General features: G+C 39.9%; 1 protein-coding gene across 1 annotated transcript in view; it reads left to right on the top strand.

The window, feature by feature from the left end:
* Positions 1 to 21,987, top strand: part of ERC2 (ELKS/RAB6-interacting/CAST family member 2) — a 981,774-nt gene that overhangs the window by 393,573 nt on the left and 566,214 nt on the right. The window contains 2 exon segments of the mRNA XM_031952165.1: positions 9,110 to 9,250; positions 11,195 to 11,335. Of these exon segments, the coding sequence (XP_031808025.1) occupies positions 9,110 to 9,250; positions 11,195 to 11,335 (282 nt within the window).

Below are 21,987 nucleotides of genomic sequence, written 5' to 3'. Positions count from 1 at the left end.
AATCATTACTTCTCTACTCATTTGGTATTTCATTTTGAAGTGGCGTGACAGAAGTCGAGGGCCACCTCTCTGCACCCTTCCTTACAATCCCCCGAAGTACGTCTGTGGACGGACCTCGGAATGTTTCCATGCACGCTTAGTTAAATGGGATCCTAAGTGTTTCTGAAATGTTGGATCGGCTGCTCTTTTTTCAATGTCACAGCCATTTACCCCAAAACCAGCTCCCTCCATTCAAGCCTTTCCTTTCATGCAGAAAAAAAATCTAAGCCAAGTTGGTCAATGGTGGATCCTTGCTTTCCGTGGTGTCTGGCACCTTCTCACCGGGGTGAAAGCAGAGGGTTTTATCCCAAGAGAGACACAGGACATAGAGTGCTGGGCATGGAATTAGGAAGCCCACTTCTGACCCTTATGGAAAATCACAGGACCTCTCTCAACTTTGGCTCCTTATCGTAAAGTGGGAACAATAAAGTGCCTACCTTGCAGAGTTGTTCCAAAGAAAGAGAGCAAGAAGGGACTTTAGAGTCCTTCTGGTCCAATCTCTGCCTGTGACAAATGAGGAAACTGAGATCCAGGGAGTTATATTGGCTTGTCAAAAGTCCTATAGCTAGGAAGGGCTGGCATTTGAACTCAGGGCCTCTGACTTTCTATAGGGCAGTTTTTCCATTTGTAGAAATTGAATGTAGAGAATGTATAGAAGGCACTGTGTGAATAAGTGTCCCTTTCTTTGTTCACACTCATGTCAAGCTCCATCTCATCTCTAATTCGGATCTTCCCTGGAACCCAGATGGCTCTTTGCAAGTCACTCAGTCACCTTCTAGAATTACCTTTTTCCTATTTTTGCAGCCGGTGTTCGATGGCTCCCTTGGATCTTTGTGCCCCGCTCCATGAGACTCCTCACTCTCTTCCCCAGCCTTCCCTGAATTCCTCTTCATCACTGTTCCTTACCATGTAATTTTCCAGTGTGTTCGGAGGCTACAGAATTGATGGCCGTCTCCTTCGTTTCCTTTCCTCTCAGGAAGCTTGGGGACCGGAGGATGGATGACTTGACTTGGAGTTGATCCATTTAACCTCCGTTTGCCTCATCTACAAAATGGAAATGTTCCCAGTGTCCACCTCACAGCCCTGGGGGGATCCCGTGAGATGATTTTTTAAGCTCTTATCACAGTGTCCCCCACACAGTAAATGTTGACTGTGATTTCCTCCTCCTCTCAGAATTTGCCTTATTTGAAGTTCACTTCCACCCGTTTTTTAGTTCCTGTCTCTGAACAAGCAATAATCGAGTTCTGCTGGTCTCATATTGCCCATACTTCCAAATTCCTGATTGATAAATTGGGATCAAGTTCAAGGTCAAGTATTTAAGGAAAGCTGAAAAGCAAAGTGTAGACATGAGAGCAGACCCAGGCTGGCCTTCGAGTCTGGCAGAGGAACATTTAGGAAGTGCTGAGGGGCAGAGGCTGTAGAACTCCAGAATCAGTCACTCCCTGAGCATTTATTGAGTGCCTAATGTATGCCAGGTGCTGTACTAGCTAGACCCAAAGGCACAAACAAAGCCTTCCTGCCCACAGATTGCTGATGCTGCCCCCTGGGAAGAGGGAAATCACTGAAGCTGGGAAGAAGCCGAAGAGAGTGGCCGACCATTGAGTGACTGGGTCATTCATGCCTCCAGAGAGAGATCTCTGGCCTCCCGGTCCTGTGTAGCCTCTCCTGCTCGCCACAACTCTGTGATGGCCCCCAGTCCCTATCTTACTCCTCATCCCTGTCTCCCCTGATGGCAGATGCAGGATCATGTCTTGTATGATTGTGGCGTGCCATGTCGGCCATCACCCTTCTTGGGATGCAGAAAGAAAATGAGTCTCCGGCCCAGAAATTCTGAGGGTTGATGGGGAGCTCAGAAGCCCCATTTCACCTCCTTCCCCAGGGGTCTCCTGGAGATGGAGAGCCAGTCCCCCTCCCCCAAGGCCCGCCATCCTGCCTTCTGACACCTTTGTCAGGCCACATTTCTGCCTCTGCGGATTCTACCCACTACCTCTTTTGGGGGTAGAGACGCTTTCATTTAAATCTTTCTGTCCCCAGCAACTGGGTACAATGCCTGGCACTTAGTAGGTACTTAATAAGTACTCGCTGATTGATTAATAACTGAAATCTGGAACAAAATATATTTAGTTGGACCATCTAAATGATGTTCTTTTAAGTTTCTCAAAACTAATCTCTAAATCTTTTCTTCTTCAGGACAAATGTTTTCAGTTCCCTCTAATCAAATGGCACGTTCCCTGGTCCTCTCATCATGCTGGTCATGTGGCTGGCCATGTCCCAACTGATTTACTCTATATTGGACCTGAGATGTACAGATAATCAATCAACAAACATTTATTAAGTGCCTACTATGTGCCAGGCACTTAGTCTGGCCAACTCTCCCTTCTTTCTGGCCTCTCTTTCTCAAGGTGGCCAAGCCGTTCGTTGGCCTGAGGCACCCTTGGGTCCTGGGAGCCCGGCAGTCTGCCAGGGCCATGCTGGCATCTAATGGCGAGGGCTTCTCCCTAGTTGGGAGCAGCTCCATGGATCAAAGGGCAACAAGACGTCAAGGAGATCCTGTCTCAGGCATTCGCAGTCCGATCCAGCTGTGTGATCTTATTTGTTACCAAACGCTCCTCACTTTCAGCATTTTCATAATCTTACCTGCCTCAAAGAACTGTTGTGAGGATCAAATGATATAATGTCTGAGCAGGTCCTAGTGAACTGGGAAGTGTTACAGAGATGTTAGCAATCCCTCATCATTATCCCACTATCACAATCATCTTCCTTCTCCTCATCATCAATGTCATCATCATTCTATTCCTCCTTCTTTTCTTTCTCTTCCCCTTTCTCTTCTTACTTTCCTCCTCCTCTTCCTCCTTCCCCCTCTTCTTTCTCCTCCTCCTCTCTTTCTCTTATTTTCTTCCTCCTCTTCTTTCTTCTCATTTTCTTCTTCTTCCTCCTCCTCCTCCTCTTCTTATTTCTTCTCATTTTCTTCTTCCTCCTTCTCCTCCTCCCTTTCTTATTTCTTCTCATTTACTTCTTCTCCTCTTTTTTTCTCCCATTTCCTTCTCTTCCTTCTCATTTTCTTCCTCTTTTTTCTCCTCTTCCTTCATCTTCTTCTTCTCCTCCTCCTCGCTAATTCTCATGCTAACCTACAAGTAGAAGTAACAGTTCTCAGGACACAGCATTTAGAAAGCTGCTCTCACTGTGTATTTGCTGTAGCTGTCATCTGATAAGGGCCTGAGGAAGGCTGATGGGGGCCCCGTAGCTAACCGCCTGGGGCTCTTGCTTGCACCCAAGATAAAGTGTTCAGAGATTAGACCCACAAGGAGCCAGATTTGGGCAGAGAGGCCCTTGCCAATGCAAATAAGCCAAAAACAAGAGCACATTGTTGGGATTTCTGCAAGTTTGCTGTTAATCAAGTTGAACATGGCATATTAAGGCCTTTTAACACATGTTTTTGACATCTAGCCTTGTGTATCTGACAGTTAAATTAGTCACCTTAGGATTGATGGAGAAATATTTTATGCTGGTTAATCACCAATAACGCACAAAAATATATCACAGTCCCGGCCTCTTGAAAATAATCTGTTTCTAGTAATCAAGTCTTGGAAGCTGATAAAACCTATTCAATATATGCATGTGTGTGTATACATTCCCACATATACATACATATATACATATACACATACACATATATAGACACACACGTATTGTGTATATACATGTATACATATATTTACATCCACACACATAGCCATATATATTTTCCTATTTAATTCAGCAAACTTTCTATTGAGCACTTACTAAGGGCATGGCATTCTCCAGAACCCCCTTTGCATATTACATTTTAACGCTCTCACAGCAAAATCATCCTCCGATTAATTAGTCTATGAAGAAGAATTGACTCTAGCCAATGGGAGTCAGTTTGTCTTGGACTTATTTCAGATTCTAGATCAAGAAGTGAAAAGTGTTCCAAAGGTTTTTGAATCAAATTCTATCATTCTACAGATCAGGACATCAAGTCATAGATTGGTGAATGGACTTGTCCACAGTCACCTAGGGAGTTGGAGGGAGACGTGAGCCCGGAGCCCCGCTCGTCTGATTGAATGCAGGGCTCTTTCCAATACCCTGTGTTTTCTTATGGCAAGAAGGCATAAATCTCTGTACTCAGGGGGCTAACCTGGGCCTGTCACAGATTCGGAAGCCACAACTCAGTGAATACTTAATACCCACAGTCTAACACACTTCGTTGGTCACTACTAGTATTTATGGAGCCCGAGCACCTTTTCTTTAAAAATAACGGAGACTGAAAGCTAGGCGTGTTCCAGGAATGTAACAGCCACCACACCCTCCCTCATTCACCAGGCTCCCAGGGAAGGAGACGTGCCCACAGTTTGTCTGGTCTCACCTGTCCTGGGGCAGATGGCCACCCAGCTTCTCGTGGGAGATCTGCAATGAAGTCTGTTTCCCTTTTTTGAAATAGTATTTTTTTGGTCAATTACATATTAAAATAGTTTTTAACATTTAAAAACATTAAATGTTTAATGTTTTAACATTTAAAAAAAAGTTTAAAACTTTTAAAAAAGGTTTAAAAAAGTTTTGAGGACCAAATTTTAGCCCTCCTTAACTTCTTCCCCAACCCTCTCCCTGGGATAGTGAACAATCTGATATAAGTTATATACATAATCAATCACATGAAATATTTCTTGCAAAGAAAGATTTGAGAGAGAGAAGAGGGAGAAAATAAAAATAAAAATAAAAAATAAAATAAAAAGAATAAAAAATTAAAAATTAAAAAATATTAATTGTGATTTCCTTGATGAAGGGACTCCCAGTTGAGAAAACTCCCTTTATCAAGGCAGATTGCACCTGATTAGCACTCACAGTCTTAGAGAAATGCCTGGGCTATGGAGAGATTTAGTGACTTATCCCATGTGACATCTGGTTTGGGCTGGTGCTGAGATATCAGGTCTGTTTTGACTCTGAGGGGCAGCTCATGGGCATGTTAAAGCAGGTGTAGTCTATAGGACCAGAGAGATAAGAGTCCCACTGACCTCTGCCTTGGTCACACCTCATCGGGGATCTTGGATGGGGTCGTGGAGACCATTGTTTAAGGGAGACACTGAGAGTCTGCAGCTTTGCCTTCATGACATATGAAGCTCAGCTGCAGAAAATGGCGATGGTTTGCCCAGAGTCAGTACCGACCGACTGCCAGATGCGTAGCATCCTGCCAAGTGCTTGCCCAATGATGTCTCATTGGATGCTCACAGCCTTGTGAGGTGTTGCTTTATTATCCTAAATATCTTATAGTTTTATAGTTGGGGTCACTGAGGCAAACAGAGGCAGAGCGGCTTTCCTGAGGTTACGTGGATTGTAGTGTCTGAGGTTGGACTTTTATATCTTCTTGGATTCTGAATCCTGACCCAGTGCTCTATCCACTGCGACACCTCATGGCTGTCTCGGAGAAGAGATGTTCCCTGCGTTTGAAATGCTGCCAAGTGGCTAGAGAGGAAGATAGAGTGAGAGAGAAAACATTTGTTAAATGTTTACTATGTGCCCGAGCATTGGGCTAAGGGCTGGATACATACATACATGTACATATATATATATATATATATATATACACACACATACACATACATATGCACTGATAGATAGCATATACATTTACATGCATATACACACACTGACATAGAATATATGCATACACATATACATATACACACCAGTATATAATGCATACATATACACACTGACATGTAATATATATACATACACATATACATGGACATATATGTACAGATACACACTACTACATATAAACATGCATGTGCACATACACACACACACGTGTGTGTGTGTGTGTGTGTGTGTGTGTGTGTGTGTTCACAGACTAGGCAAGTAAGATACTTTCTGCCTTGGGGAGTTCACTTTCTAGTGAGGAAAGACCTCACCCAAAGGGGCGCTGAAAATGTTTAGGAGAGAGCGAGACCGAGCCCCCTCCCATTCAGGCGAGGAGGTGGGAGTCCCCTTCTCAGCTCAGCTTTCAGCATGGGGAAGAGAAGGAGAAGGGGTTTGGGCCTCTTTTGCAGGACCCAAACAGGCCGGATTAATAGCACTGAGTAGAAATAGGAAAATAATTTAGATGCAATGTTAAGAAAAACCAGAATGAACCAAAGCCTTCTTTAGGACATGAGCCATTCATAAATGGGCCTGGCTGTCCCAGGGTGGCCATTTCTCATCCAATGAGGGTCTTCGGGCAGAGCTGGGCTCAACGCTTGTCTGGGTGGGGGCGGGAGTGGGGGTAGAGGGCAGAGATTCCCGATCAGATTCAACTTGGCTTCCCTGGCATCTGAGGTCAGGATGCTGAATGGGATGGAATAATCCCTTTGCTTCAGATCCCCATGACACGTAAGCCATTCTGGGATTCGGTCCAATTCATTCTTTATTTGGCAGATCATTACTCTAATCTAAACCAACCTCTCCCAAACAGGATCCTTGGAAATTATTTTGCCTGTTAATCAATTTCATCCAGTATACCCAGAAATCTCTAATAGCCTATGAATGGGAGAGGAGAGGGTTGAATAATTTAAAGGGGTCTATCGGGATTCTGGGACTTTGAAGAGTTTACTTTTCAATGTGAAATAATTAAAATAACGGTCACTGACTGGACTCTTCAGAGTTTGCAAAAATAAAGTTCTTACATACATTGTCTCATTTGAGCCTCCTGGCAATGCGGTGGGAAGTTGTTCTAAGTATTACTGTTTTTTATTTAGAAAAATGAATTTTTTGCCCAGCATCCTATGGCAAATGGGGAAGTACAATGGAAAGAATGCTGGGGGTGGGCAAGAATTCTTGTCTTGGGTCCCAGCCCTGTCACACGCTATCTGTGTGACTTCCAATGGATTCACTTTGGCTCTCTGGTCCTCAGTTTACTCATCTGTAAAAGGAGGCAATTGTCACAATGCTCAAAGATAAGATTCATGATAAGGTTCCCCCCAAACTTTACATATTGGCTGTTAGTTATTGTGTTTATTATTTTTCTTGACTTGTGAAATTCTGCAGGTCTGAGGCCCTGCCAGCTCCCGGTCTATGATTGTAGGTGCCCGGCGTGGAATCCAAGGATTTCAATTTAGGCATCCTAATCCCTCTTTCTGGCCATTTTTCCTCATCTTTCTTCTATCTCTTGAGACCCAGCAGGAAAAATAATGGATTTGGAGTCAGGTGCTCTAGGTTAAAATCTCCCACTTTTTAAAACATCTGAGGAATATGACCTGAGCAATTGTCTGTGGAACTGTCTTCTCACGGGTGAAATGAGCGGGTTGCATTAGGTGGCTACTGAGGTCTCTTCTGGGCCCTCCCGTGAGCCTTTGATTGGGACCTGTGAAATCCCTGAGAGGCCTGACAGATAGGACCCAAGGTGGCTGGGGGAGAGCGTGAAAAGACCAGGAAGAATTTTTTTACTTTAATCTGGATTTTAATGAGTAAAGGTAAGCTCTCCCACTGTCTTCCTCCCAACTTCTTGAAACTTTAATAACTAGAGTTCTTGGCATTATGGAGCCCAAAGGGTTAGGGCTTCCTCTAGACTCGCCATAGCAAATTCCATCATCTACTCCATCATGAAGCAGACCTGTTGGCCGGGTCTGGAGGGAACGCCAAGAGATAGTTTACAAAGTCAAGTCATTTATTGGTTTAGCATACAAGTTTGCTCAATGTTTTCAAAAATATAACTCGGCAAAACTGGCTGTTTAAAGGCCAAAAAAAATCAGAAATAATTGAAGGTGTGTGATTTCCTTGGAGGCAATAGAGAGAGGTACTGTACTTGTGATCTCATAGGCATTGGCAATGTCCAGGTGAGAAAACTCCCTCTACTAATAAACCAATTAATAAGCATTGATTAAGCATTTGCTGTATACTAGGCACTGTGCTTAAAAGGTGAGGATACAAAAAGAATCAAAGTACAGCCCCTGTCCTCAAGGAGCTTATAGTCATTTGATTACAGTCAATGCAGTTGTCACTTTTTCTGTATCCTAGAGTCAGGGAGTTGCCCAGGGGACCAAGAGGTTTAAATGCCTTGTCCAGAGTCATTCAGTCAGTGTATGTCCGAAACAGGACTTGAACCCAGGGCTTTCTCGCTTTAACGCAGTTGTCTAGCCACTGTACCAAAGCTGCCTCTCTTTCCTGAAGGCAGAAGGGGCAACATCATTGTTCTGAGATGAAAAAGGGAGTTTCCTTTGGGGCTGTTAAATTAGCCGCCAGAACAGGGGCTTCCTTTTACCTTGAATGACATTATGCAGTTGTCCTGTGAGGTGGCAGGCCATCTTTAGTGTCCAAGAGTATACCTTTTCTCTCCCTCTCTCCCCCTTCTCTCTGACAGAAAGGCTGCCATTTCAGAGATCCTTTCCCTTTCAGCCAATGACTATCCTGTGTGAGGGATCTGACACAAATATTTTTGAATAAGTTGTTTAAAAGTTAAAAGATAGTTCTTGATCCCCATTTTAGCATCTCCTGTCTCCTAGGAGAGTTCAAATACAACTTCACACATTTCCTAGCTGTGTAACCCTGGGCAAATTACTGAACCCATCTGCCTCAGTTTCCTCATTTATAAAATTAGCAATAATAATAGCATCTATTTTTCAGGCTTCTTGTGAAGATCAAATTAAATAAGTGGTATCATCTTCCATTACGTTGTATGCTCCCTGAGGGCAAAAAATTATCTTTTTTGTATTTTTTTCCCAGCTTAGCCCAGTGTGACACTTAGTAGGGGTTTAACAAATGTTTATGGACTGACTGACTGTAGAGCCATACAGACCCTGAAGTGCTAAAGAAATGATCTCATTATTTTCATTATTACTGTTCTTATTATTACCATCATTGTTTTTATTTTTTGTTGTTCTTATTACATTTGTTCTGCTTGGTGACATCTCTTTACATCCAAAGTTAGTGCCCGTGAATCTTCTTGTTTTAGGTCTCCTTACTTCTGCTTCTGGGAAGCCCCTAGGTCATGTTGACATTGACCTCACCTTCTTGTTCCAGTGTGACTTCACGTCCGATCTTCACGGTTTCTTATTACGTTTTTCTTATTCCACAGGAGAGAATCATTGAACGCTTGAAAGAACAGCGGGAACGTGATGACCGAGAACGCCTGGAAGAAATTGAATCCTTCCGAAAGGAGAACAAGGATCTGAAGGATAAAGTCAATGCTTTGCAAGCCGAGCTCACGGAGAAAGAGGTCAGTTTGCACAGTCCGGCTCAGGCACTCTTTTTGTTATCATTCCTTGTGTTTAGTTAATCGTGACCTTTGTGGGACCTTCCAAGGATGCCCTTGAACTGGGAGCCAATGGCAAATTCTGGTTTTCAGTTTTAAGTGTTCAGAAGGAAGTATTTTCTAAAATCTGTTTAAATCAGCAAGTGTTTCATAAATACCTACTGTGTGCTAGGCAATCATGGCCTAATAGGTAGTCTCAGAACCCCAAGACCCAAGTTCAAGCTTAGCTGTATCCGTAAAGTGCTTTCCTGCTCAGTGCTCCAGGCAACGCTTTGAGTTACAGAAGAGATGGCAATTTATATTGATAGAGGGAATTTCCATACTGGGAAATTCAAATCAAATCATAATTTGAGATTTAAAAAATTACACACATGTGTATGGATCTATGCACACACAGCATATATATGTATCTATCTGTATATTGTGTTATTGGAGGCCATCGCAGTGGAATCTGTGTTTAAGAAAAAAAAATTGATATATTCTAAACTGCTAATATTTAGCAATTGCTAAATATATAAATATATTGCTAATATATATCACTAATATAATATATAGCAATTGCTAAATATGTAGATATAAATAAATATATAGCAATAAATTGCTATAAATTCTAAATTACTAATTATAACCTTTCAATTAAAAAATTACAAAACTAATTTAGATTTTGGACACTGTTGCCTCTATTACTATCATCTACATTAGTATTATTACCATCAATAAACATGTGCTGAACAGCTTCTCTGTGAAGCCCTGAGCTAATAATAACGGCCATTCTCTGATTTGTGCTTCTGAACAATACTGCAGTAGTACCACGTGGTACTTCTCCTCAAGTCTCCAGGTATTGTATCCTCATTTTGCAAACCAGGATATTGCGAATGAGTCTTTCCTTTTATGCTATATATGTAAACTTGACCCAAACTCGAGGCCATAAGGGATGAGTGCCAGAGGAACAGTGCAATCAATCTGTGTAAGTCAGTTAGACAACTTTTGTTAAAAGTGAGCTCTTGTCAGAGAGAAAGAGAGACAGAGACAGAGAGACAGAGATAGAGACACACACACAGAGAGACAGAGAAACAGAGACAGAGACAGAGAGAAAGAGAGAAGACACAGAGAGAGAGAGAGAGAGAGAGAGAGAGAGAGAGAGAGAGAGAGAGAAAGAGAACACATGCGCGCGCACATAGGGGTGGGGATGAAGCAAGCATTTATTAGGCACCCATTATATACTAGGCACTGTACTGAACCCTTTGCCAATATTATCTTCTGGGGATGGGAGTGGGCTAGGGAAGGCAGCAGCCTTTCACACAACATGTCCGCTGCCAAGTATCTGCATGGAGATGGAACAATTAAGTCAAGCATCAGAACATTCCATTTATTCAGACAGAAATCAAGGGTCCCTTTTCATCTGTGCAGTGCTAATTATCCCTCTCCTGAATTACTCTGTTTAATTTCTTTCTCCCCAGTCCTTTGATTTCATCTATAATACAATGGACAGAATGGACTTAGGAAGACCTAGGTTGAAACTCTCAGGCCTTTCCAAGATGGTGGCTCTAGGCAAGCTACATCCCTGGGCTTCAGTTTGCTCATCTGTAAAATGAGTCAGTGGGACTTGACGGTCTTTCAGATCCTTTTCAGCTCTAGACTCAGAGGGCACGTCCGCCGATTTAGATCAACAGTAGCCGATTTAAACATTTTTTAAAAATAGAAATTTTCATTTTTCTTGCTTCATTTCTGACTTTCTCAGTTCAGGGAGCGGTCCGGGCTCCTAGGGAGAGGGCCCTCCAATCCAAGCCTTTTGGTCTCTCAGGCCAGTAGCTCACCCCGTGGGGATACACAGTCGGAACATTCCCCTGGAAAAGGCGGTCATTGTTGACGGACGCTCGTCTCACTCCCGTTTCTTTCCTGTTTTAGTCTAATCTAATTGACCTCAAGGAACACGCCTCCTCCTTGGCATCTGCGGGCCTGAAGCGGGATTCCAAATTAAAGTCCCTGGAAATAGCTATAGAACAAAAGAAAGAAGAATGTAGTAAGTTGGAAGCGCAATTGAAGAAGGTAAGTGAAGGCCAAGAAACTGTTCCCCTGAAAATGAATGGCGGTAATGGAGAAGGACGAGGCTCGTTCTCAAAAACAAGCAGCCCGCTTATCTTTTGCCGTCTGCTGATAGGAGAATTAAACACTCTTTATTCTTAAGGAGCCTGCCTCAAATCTGTCTGTGAACCTGAAAAGTTATGTTAGGTTTCCTGTCTAAAGAGTGCTTGAAAAATTGATGAAAATACCAGAGTGGAAGTGAAGGACATTATAAAAACCAGCCGTCACTCGGCGGGCAAATCTAAACTTTGGTCAAAGATAAATGGGAATGTTTGCAATAAACCAAAGAATTAAAGGGTCGCATAGTAAATTATAAACTTCCACTCCCAGCAAAAGGGTGTCGAATTCTTGCAATGAAACTCCACAGATAACTTTTAATCTGTAGCCATCGGCCAGCCGAGCAATTAGTGGACAGGATCGGTGGATGATAATTTATCCAGCAAAAGAGAAAAAACAAATAAAAGCGGAGGGGCGGGAGGCGGAATACAGAAGAAAGCATGTTGTGTGTATGGTCCCTTTATGAAAGGCTCTCGCTGCATTCCGCGTTTTAAGTGACTTGAGTATTTTTTGTGGATGCATTCCCAATCATGCCTTGTTCTTTTGACGCGATTCCTCTGTTGTTTGGTTCTGTCTGCATTCATTGTTCGCACAACTCGGGACGTTATGACTAAGTACTCTGTTTCCCTTCAGCAGCACCTTTATCAGCCAATCAGAAGCCCAGATAAAAGTTTCTTTGAATCTAATACCGCTTGGAGTAAAATTGAACTACTTACCTAAAGTAATCTGTGACAGAGTGAAATAGGGTTTTATTCTCTCAAGCTATGGAAATGCTGATAGATGGATGATAAGGAAAAAGCAGGGATCATATGTGAACTGTGAAATTATTCTGAATATTTAAAAACGGTGTGATGGAAAGTATAATGGAAATGTAACGGGCTATCGTTTTTTAGCAGGGGATTTGGAGAAATGGTTCTACAAGATTATGCTAATGTAGTTTGTATATGAAAAAGATGGAACCGATTCGGACGGACGTGGGGAACAGGTCGAGTGCCCTTGGGACTAGGATCCCTGCCAAGCCCGGAGCACTATCCTCCTTACTGTTGACAATATTCTCTCTCTATTAAAGCGTATTAAGCAAATTAAGTAGCTTACCTTTGGGAGATTAGAACTCTAGAACTCCAGAGCTAGAAGGAACTTCAGAATCTTGACCTGCATAGAACATTTCTCTGCAGCAAATTGTCATCCAGAAATTGTTCAAAAGAATTCCAGTACTGCAAAATCGGTTACCTCTGGATAGCTTGTTTTGGTTTATTTTCCCCTTACTTCCAGCCCAAATCTGTCTTTTTTCAGCATTAAACATTGCTTTTAGACATGCTCTCAAGAGTTAGAGTTTACTATGAGGTTTCTGACCAAGTATAAAAGTAGAGCAACATAATGTATACTTGTTGCACTTAGGATTCAAGGAAGAAATGATCAGGAACCGAGAGAGCCTAGGTTCCAGTCTCAGTACTCAGTGCTAACTTCTGATCTGACACTGGGCAAATCACTGGATCCCTGAGCCTCAGTTTCTGAAGCTGTAACATAATGAAGCTGGATTAGATGGCTTCTGAGATCTCCCTCAGTTCTAAATCGGTTTCCTTGATTCTACAGAATCCACAGACTGAGAAATCGATCTCTAGTGCTCCTTCCTATCAAAAACATTTTTGTTTTATCAACTATATGTGTTTTAGGTTATAGTATCATCTTAAAAGAAGTGAAATTGACTCATGAGTTTGGGGCAGCCATTACTTGAGGCTTCTTCCCCAAAACTGAGCATGATCTTTCCAAAGAAGGAGCAGCTTTAAAATGACAGCAACCCCCCCTCCCCTCTGCCCCAGCCCCTTACCACTGAACACAACATAAGCATTTAAAGATTCCACCCTTGTAGCATCTTGGGATTTCTCTTCTCTTCTTAGATGTCTCAGTGAATTGCATGCTTTTGATTTGGACTCTTTCAGGAGCCATTTAATCTGAAGCTCTTTGAAGGAGGAGTTTCATATGTTTATGCTTGTAACTCCCATACGTTGCATTTGAACGATGTGATAAATCAGTTCCTGGATCATTCATGCTACGTTCTTCTGGCGCTTTCATAGTGGCCGCGGTAGAAAAACCTGTGGTTTTTACTTCTGACTTTTAAGCAGCAGCACAGAGGACACTTTAGATCCCAGGCCAAACGGCATCATTCCTGCGAACATTGAAAAATTCATCTTTGCCATTGGCACTGGAATTAAATTAATGTACAACAGTCACCTGACCACACAGACTACATTGAGTTAATGGAGAGATAATTTGGAAGTGTCAACAAATCTTTGCTCACGCTATCATCTAAACAAAGTGATGTCCATTTTAATGGGGTGAAATGGGGTAATTATAATTTAAATATTTTTATCCCCAAAGCTAACCTGCAAATATAATTTTGTTATTTTTGGCCATGTGTCATTAACTGAATTCAAAAGTTTTAAATATTTTTCCAGTAGTCTTTAATTTTTGGTAATAAATAGTTCTTTTAAAACCTCAAGTACCCATCACCTAAAAAATGGAAATCTCCATGAAATATTTGAAATTTTAAGCCAACATTTTATGAATGTATGTATAAACACATCATTTAGTCATGGAAAAATAAGCAGTTATAAAAGCCTGAGAGTGTTTGGGCGGAGAGAGAGAGAGAGAGAGAGAGAGAGAGAGAGAGAGAGAGAGAGAGAAAAGACGGAAGAATGAGAATGTTGCCTGTGACTAAAAAGGCAAAGATTTACTAAATGAAAATGGAAAACATAATTGTATTATACTATAAATACAACATGAGTTTCCAATGGAAATTTGCTCCAGATTTGTAGGGACAAGGCAATTTCTACCATAAAACCCATGATAATATTGCATTTTCTTTTTACTTTTGAGGGGAAAAAATGGTAATTTTTTATGGGGATGAAAAGAATGGAGGTTATTAATCTCAGCTTTGAAATTTTCTAACTATATGAATATAGGCTAGTCTGTCCTTGGGCCTCAAGCTTCTCACCTGCAAACTGAGGAGATTGGATCACAAAGTCTCTTAGGTTCCTTCCAGCTCTGGTTCTGTAATTCTATCATGCTATTCCAGATTGTAGGGAAAATATATTTCCTTTCCTAAAATGACTCTTAATGTTGTCTTAGTAATTATAACTAGAAACAGGGGGTTGGGAGGGCATCCCTTTAATGATTCAACTCTTGTCCTTGGCACCCCAGTTCCCATAACTCATTAAACTGATATTTAAGAGAAAAAGAACAGAAATCCAACCCCTAGGGACATTTGCGATATTTACAATACTTGAAACATTCTATTATTTGTTTCTACAAAAATTGTAATAGGAAAAAGTTAAAAAACAACTCTGAAGATGACTTGGGAGCATCCTAATGTGAAGGATCTCTTAGATTTTAGTTTCCTTCACTGATTATGAATGAATTGCTCAGGAGAGTGACAGGCAATGAATCATTTGGGATTTGGGATAACTTTCTGTCTTCCTTGTCCACTTGAAAATGTTTTATTCTTTTTTTTTCTTACGGTGCCTTGCTTGCCTATATTTGGCTGTTGCTAATCTGCTGTTTGCTAAGCTCTCTCTTTCCAAGAAACAACAGCAACAATAACAACAAAAAAAATACACACAAAAAAGACCTTTATTGAAGAGAAAATTCAGGCTTGTGTTAATACAAAGGAAGAGCCATAAATTCAGTGATAAGATTTAATTAATCTTTTATTATTACCGTCTTTGAAGTTTGGGTGATAAATTGCAAGCTTGGCCAAAAGCACTCTCGGTGATTCATTGCCGAAGCCCCACACTTCATGCATCATCCAAAGTGGACAGCTTTCTTTATTTCATGGGCTATTTGACTTGAGAAAGGGAAAGTAACACAAACCTTAAATTTCTTATTCCAGCTATTCTTTTTTAGGAGCCAAAGTCAACATTTCTGTTCCCTTACTGCCTCTCACTTTCACTATGGAATGTTTAGCAACTGAAATTTCTTCTTCTTCGTCTTTCTTTTCTTTTCTTTTTTTAAATTACGAGTTCTGTGCGAATGCACTGGGTTGGTTGAGCTAATGCTGTTTTCCTGAATCTTTCCTTCTTTCCCTGTCCGTGCTTCTTCACTCCTCCCCAACTTTGCAATGTAGCAAGCTGAGCAGTTGTTCAATCAGATGTACAATCCCGTAAGTCATTTCTGAAAGTCTGCCGCTGTAACATATGCAAGCATGAGGATCCCTCGAGCCAATATGGCGATGTAGTTACCCTGCCTTTGAGCTTCAGCATCTGTCCTTGATAATTTTTTATTTTGGTTCCATCCAAAGAAATGGACTGGGGGGCTGGAGAGGCTACGTCTTTCAAAAATGAAATTTTGAAATTAGCCATCTCTCTCCAGGCAAGTTATTGGCTGAATGGAGGTCCTCAACCTTACCAGGGTAGAAGCACATTCTCAAAGGCCATTTTAAAAAGCTAGACCCCTAGAGTACTTTTTGAGATCCTTCAGACACTCGCCAATCTTTGTCAAAAATACCTTAATGGGCATAAATTTGTGTTATAATAAACGAAGCATCTGTATTGTTTTGTCAGTTGACAGTGATTTCAAATGGGCGTGGATGTAAAACGGATATTTCTGGGATTTGACCCTAAGCAATGCTAACTTTATAGAGACTTTTAAAAAAACTTTAAAATATACCATTGCTGCAGGATATACAGTAATTCAGCATAATGGTAACACATGAGAATGAGGCCATTTATTGCCCTATAGAGCAGCATCTAAAAGTTAACCCGGTAGAAACATTTTTCAAAGCCCTCACACCCACCCCATGACTGAATGGACTACCCATCTTTGCAGAGCAATTTGTTTTTTGTTTCTTTTTCTTGTTAAGGAAGAGAAATTATTTTTGATTTTTTGAAATTTACAGAACAGCTACCATTTCCAGTCATGCTGTCCTATATCTGGCTACTGGACTCAGATGACACTGGAAGGGAAACTGAGGCAGGTGACCTTGCCAAGGCCTCCCTCACTTAAATCCAATTTACTTGCATGTCACGGCATCACCATGATGCCGTGCTCCTCTTCAAAAAAGAACAAGAAAACAACAGCAACAATCATGTTAGGTACTGAGAATACTCATGTAAAGGGAAGTAGACCTTCCCTTCAACAAACTTACATTTAGTCAGTGACAGCTTGTACCTAGAGACCAGGGCTTCTTAAACTTTTTCCACTCGTGATCCCTTTTTTGCCCAAGAAATTTTTATGCTACACTGCATAGATAGGTATAAACAATAGGTATACAAATCAAACAGTTACTGATATCATAATTTATCAACCCTCACATTCAGTTAAGAGACTCCATATGGGGTGGGGAACCACAATTTAAGAAGCTTTGCTTTGTGCAAGATCACTGTTTAGGGCCAAAGGCAAGCCACCCAAGAAGAGAATCAGGAAGGAATCAGGAATGGTCACACTTAAAGGATGGGTTCTTAACCCTTTACTATTGTGATCTGCCTTGACAGTCAGGGGAAGCCTTCAAACACTTTTAAATAATCTTTTTAAATGTATAAAATAAAATACATAGGAGTATAAGGGAAAATGTATAAATATATTATATATATATCAAGTATATATAAAAGTATAATATTTGTGTATACACTCACACACATTCAGAGCCCAGATTAATTGCCTTTGTTTTAGAAGTTGTACTTAGAGCTGACTCTTGAAAGGCATTAGGGATTCTAAGAGGTTGGAGGAAAAAGGAGCAAATGTCGTTGACATGAAATATAGTCAGCTTTATAGATGGGACTGTTGTTTATGAAGATCACCTTACATATATGGTGGTCTGTTGTTCTAGTAGTTGTCCTAGCCCTTGCCCACATTCAACATCTGCCACTATTCCTGATATATAGTAAGTACTTAATAAATGCTTATTGATGTAATCTGCCCTATAAGTTATAAGGAGTCATATGAAATCTGCCAACCCCCCCCACAATTTTCCTGAAACCCCTAATATTCCTGAAATTTCCCTTTAACTTAAGAAATCGAGCCTCCACTTTCTTATAACTGGTATCCAAATTGCAAATTTGGATTTTCCTTGTCCTTATCCTCTAATGAAAATAAATAAATTAAAATAGTCCAAGGGAGAGAAAAGGAAAAGAAGTGAAGAAATTTTTAGGGGGAAAGGTGCTATATAATCTCTGAAGATTTGAGCTTGCAGCATAATTCAGTTTGATAAACAAAACTTCTTAAAGGTGTGTAGAAAGCTTAGTCTGCAATCCCAACTTCAAAGAATAAAATGAGGAGTTAAGGGATTGTGATATGCTCCTGAAGGGCTGTATGAATTCTGGGAATTTTGGATTAAAATCTGCCTTTTAGAAGATTTTGATAATTTTCAATCCATATTAGAGCTTTGCAAAATGACATTTTCTTTTGTCCTTCCATGGACCTTTTTGTAGCTATATTTTTGAGCAACAATCTATAAGAAAGAGCCCCAAAGTACTGTTTGCTGATATATTTTTTTTTATCCCATACATCCTCTGTCTGGGTCCAAATAAATACCTTCATTTTCTTCCCCTTTGTTCTTGGATCATGTCATTGCACATACCACAGCTAGCTAGCTTCCTGGCATTTCCAATGGGCCTTGTAGTCTCATTTCTCATAGTCATCACTTTTCAGCTACGTGACTACTAGTCTTTAACTCCCTGGGACTTAATTCTTGCCATTATAAATATTACGCATGTTTTTTTAAGTTATATCTTTCTTTCTTTGTTCTCATTCTGGATATTGTATATCCAGGATGTCTCCTGTAGTTTTAAGCTATTAAAGTTGAAACTGAACTGTGTTGAAAAAGTTGGCACCAAATCAATATATTTATACTAATTTTTGCTTCTCTTTATACTAATTCTTGCTTCTATATATCGTTTATCATCATCTTCTCTCTAAATCGGTCATCCTCATCATCTCTCTGTATGAAAATACCCTCTATTTTTATGTTATCTTCTCTCCATATACATCTATCTCTGTTTATCTCTCCATATTCATCTCTCTATTAATTTATCATCTCTTATCGCTATTTGTCTGTCTGCTTTTTAAGTTGTATTTTTTCTAAACCATTGCAAAACTCATTCTTGCCTTTAGGGCAGTTTTTATGTCAAGCCCTGTAATTTTGTCCCTCTAGGGAGCCCCCAGTATGGAAATTTCTTTCACTAAGGAGGGTCAGCAAAGCTTCCCAGTAACTTAACATCTTAGGTGCTTGGGACCCTGAGAGCCCAGGGTACCAATCTAGTGCATGAAAGAGGGAGAATTTGGGCCCAGTTCTTTCCAAATCCAAAGCTTTTTCCACTTTGGAATGTTGCTTCTCATTGATCACTGTTAAAGGCAACCATCGTTTAAGGCATTTCACAAACACACCTTTAGACTTTACAGTTTGCTCAATTTGGCATTTCATATAATGGTATCTTTAGGAGAGAGCAAGAGATTGTGGTTGATAGAACCATGGCCATCCCAAAGCTCCAGGCATAAACTTTGCTTACATTGATGGAAAGACCTTGGCCAATGTCCAGTGCCATTGTCAATGGGTTGCAGAAAAGGCATCCGTCTGTACTGCTGAAAGTGTCCCCTCACCCAAAGCTCCCTGTCCCAACCATCTCACAGAAGGCAAATTCTCACAGCCACTGAGTCTCCATAGGTTTTTGCTCCTTAATAACTAGCATTTGTTACTTAATTCATTGCATTCAAAAGTACAATGATCTTCCATATTGGTTTCTAATAAAAAGTTTGTCTGTTATAGTTAGAGTTTATTAAAAAAAAGCCTACAAAGAAAATAAACAGAAAAAAACAGCCCCCCCCTCAAATTCTAAGCCTTTCTCTTATTTGATGGAAATCTGAAAATCTGAAATGGTCTCCTACGAGTAGTATGCAGTAGATCTAAAAGTAGACCAAATCTGGGCAGTTTCTAAGCTCATAAATGTAAACAAATGGGGCAGTCTATCATGACCATCATTTTCTATGGTGACATATCTTTTCCTTTAGTCAGTTTTTGAAAATTAAATTTCTCTACTTAGTATCAGGACTAATATAATCCCAAAGAGAATTCCTTCCATGTGCCAGGTAATTTTATTAATCTTTTGTCTTTCTATAAAACAACAATAACAAAAATCTGAACACTGCATTAGACTTTATTATTTGGTAAGCAGCAGTATGTTTTGGGAAGGTAGATAGCTTCTTTTCTTTGATAATAGAAGCCTGATCTCAGTTTTTATTTTTTAAGTGGCCTTCTGAGAGAAGACATGGTATTTTAACACAATGTCTTATTCTGAAATTTGAATATAGTCATAAATATTTGAAAGGTCTTAAAAAGTATTTCCTTGCATGAAGGTGATACTCTTTTCATTAAAGCTGTCAAGAAAAAAATTGATTATTTCCTTATATACTTCCTATTTTCTCTAACTATGAAGAGATAGTATTCTTTCTAAAAAAAAGCAAATAATAGAAATTCACACCATCTGGCATAATTCTTATGCTAAATTGTAAGAGTTTCAGATCCGACCAGTGTAGATCCTATGATGATGATGATGTTTCTGAATATAAGAACTATAAGAACAGTGATGAAAGTCACTTTATAAGCATATTATTTATATAGAAGTATTTTATTTGGGGTTAATATATAGATTAGAGAATGAAAAATAATTCAGATGATAGTAAAATACATGTATATAATTCTCATTTTCTTCAATCTACTTCTTACCCCCCCCCCAATCCCATGAAATTATTCTGAAGAATAATCTTTCCTTCTTTTCATCTATTTGAGATTTCTAAAAATTACTCAAGATTTTCCATTTCTGCAACGTTTTTTGAACATGGCATTATTTTATAATTCTTTTCCCCCTTGGGTGTTGCTTTTGAAGGATGCAAATACGATTAAAACACTGCCCACTGTCCCTAAAACCATTGCCATGACACTTGGCAGCCCTTTAAAAAATAGTATATACACATGTCACCACTAAGAACCCAGAGCGTCCGGGTAGAACAATCACCACGCTCATTCCTTAGGGGCTGTTTATGCTGTATTGTCAAGGCTAATCATTTGTTTGTTTGAAACCAAGTGCTCCGTCTTCATGAAAATTCTTAGGGCCCATCACCAAGTAAAAACATGTTATAATGTCACAAGCAGACTTCAAATTTAAATGAGATTTTAAAAAGAAAATCATTACAGGTCTCTGGGTTCACTTAACACTTTACTACCCTGACACCTAGAGGGAAGAAATAGTGTTTTAGTTAAGCTAACAAATAGTAATGCCCCCGAGTCTAGTGTAAACAGAATCTGATTTCTGAACCCTGAGAATTGTAAACCTCCTCTGTCTAGGGAGTGTATGTTCTTCAGTCTTAATGTACACACTCACACCATTTGTTAGAAAATTCTCTTTTTTCCCCCTGTAGCAGTCATTATTATTTTTTTTTAGTTATAAATTTATAGGGGGGGAGTTCTGTACCTCTCTTTCTAAATGTCAGTTAGATGCTCCTTTTACATTTCAGCTTGATTTTCAATAGCTATTTGTAGCCACTAAGTCAGACTTTCCCACATCAATGAAGCCCAAAAGTTGGGTTTGTTTATTCCTATTTGTGAGAAAATGTCTTCCTCACATAGCAGTGGATGAGATTGATTGTGAGTCCCTTGAGACTCATTTTGAAATATGGAATATAGACATTGGTGAAATAATATACAATATAGACATTTGTGAAATGCCAAATATAGAATACAGAGAGAACGTAGACGTTGATGAAATGCCAGATATAAAATATAGAGAATATCGACATCGATGAAAAATTCTTTTGTCAGCATTCACGGATCTGCTTAAAAGTCAAATGAAAGCTCACCAATATTTTGAGGGAAAATAATACTCGGATTAAGCGTTCCCTGAAGTAGTTAATGAGCAAAATTCAATCTCATATTTCCTCTGACTGAGTCCCATTTAGAGGCCTCTGGGGGTCCCCTGTGAATTGGAACTTTGTTTCACAGCAATTAGGGTTCATTAAATAAAAATGCTTTCAGAGTCCTGGTAAAATATTTACTAGAAACTATAAATGAATAATTCCTGAACATATTCTAAACCCATATTCTCTTCACTAGTGATGAGGAAGGACCACAGAAAGATACTCGTTATGTTCTGTTTTGAGGATCGGAATTGATAATGACTTTTGTACCAGTTGGGAAGACGACGGCAAATTTGTAGAATCTCTATAGGAAATAAAAAATGCCCTTGGCCTTATACTTAGTGAGTGATCCTAATTTTTGAGGAAACTGTTTAAACCAGAGGATTCTTAGCCTTTTTTGTGACATAAATCCGTTTGGAGTTCTGATAAAGCCTGTGGACTTCTCCAAATTGTATTTTTAAATGAATAAGATAGGGAATGTGTAAGATTATAAAAGATCTGGTTATATTGAAATACAATTATCAAAATTTCAAAAAAATCATGAACCCCAGGTAGATTAAGAAACTTTAGCTTCAGAGAGTTATAGTATTGACTTATTTTTTCTGTGTAACTGACAAATACGGCTAATATTCTGAAAGTAAAGGTGATTTAAAAAT

This window comes from Sarcophilus harrisii, chromosome 1, assembly GCF_902635505.1.
Source record: "Sarcophilus harrisii chromosome 1, mSarHar1.11, whole genome shotgun sequence".
NCBI lineage: Eukaryota > Metazoa > Chordata > Mammalia > Dasyuromorphia > Dasyuridae > Sarcophilus > Sarcophilus harrisii.
Note: the sequence above shows the minus strand (reverse complement) of the source record. Positions and strands in the feature narration are given on the sequence as shown.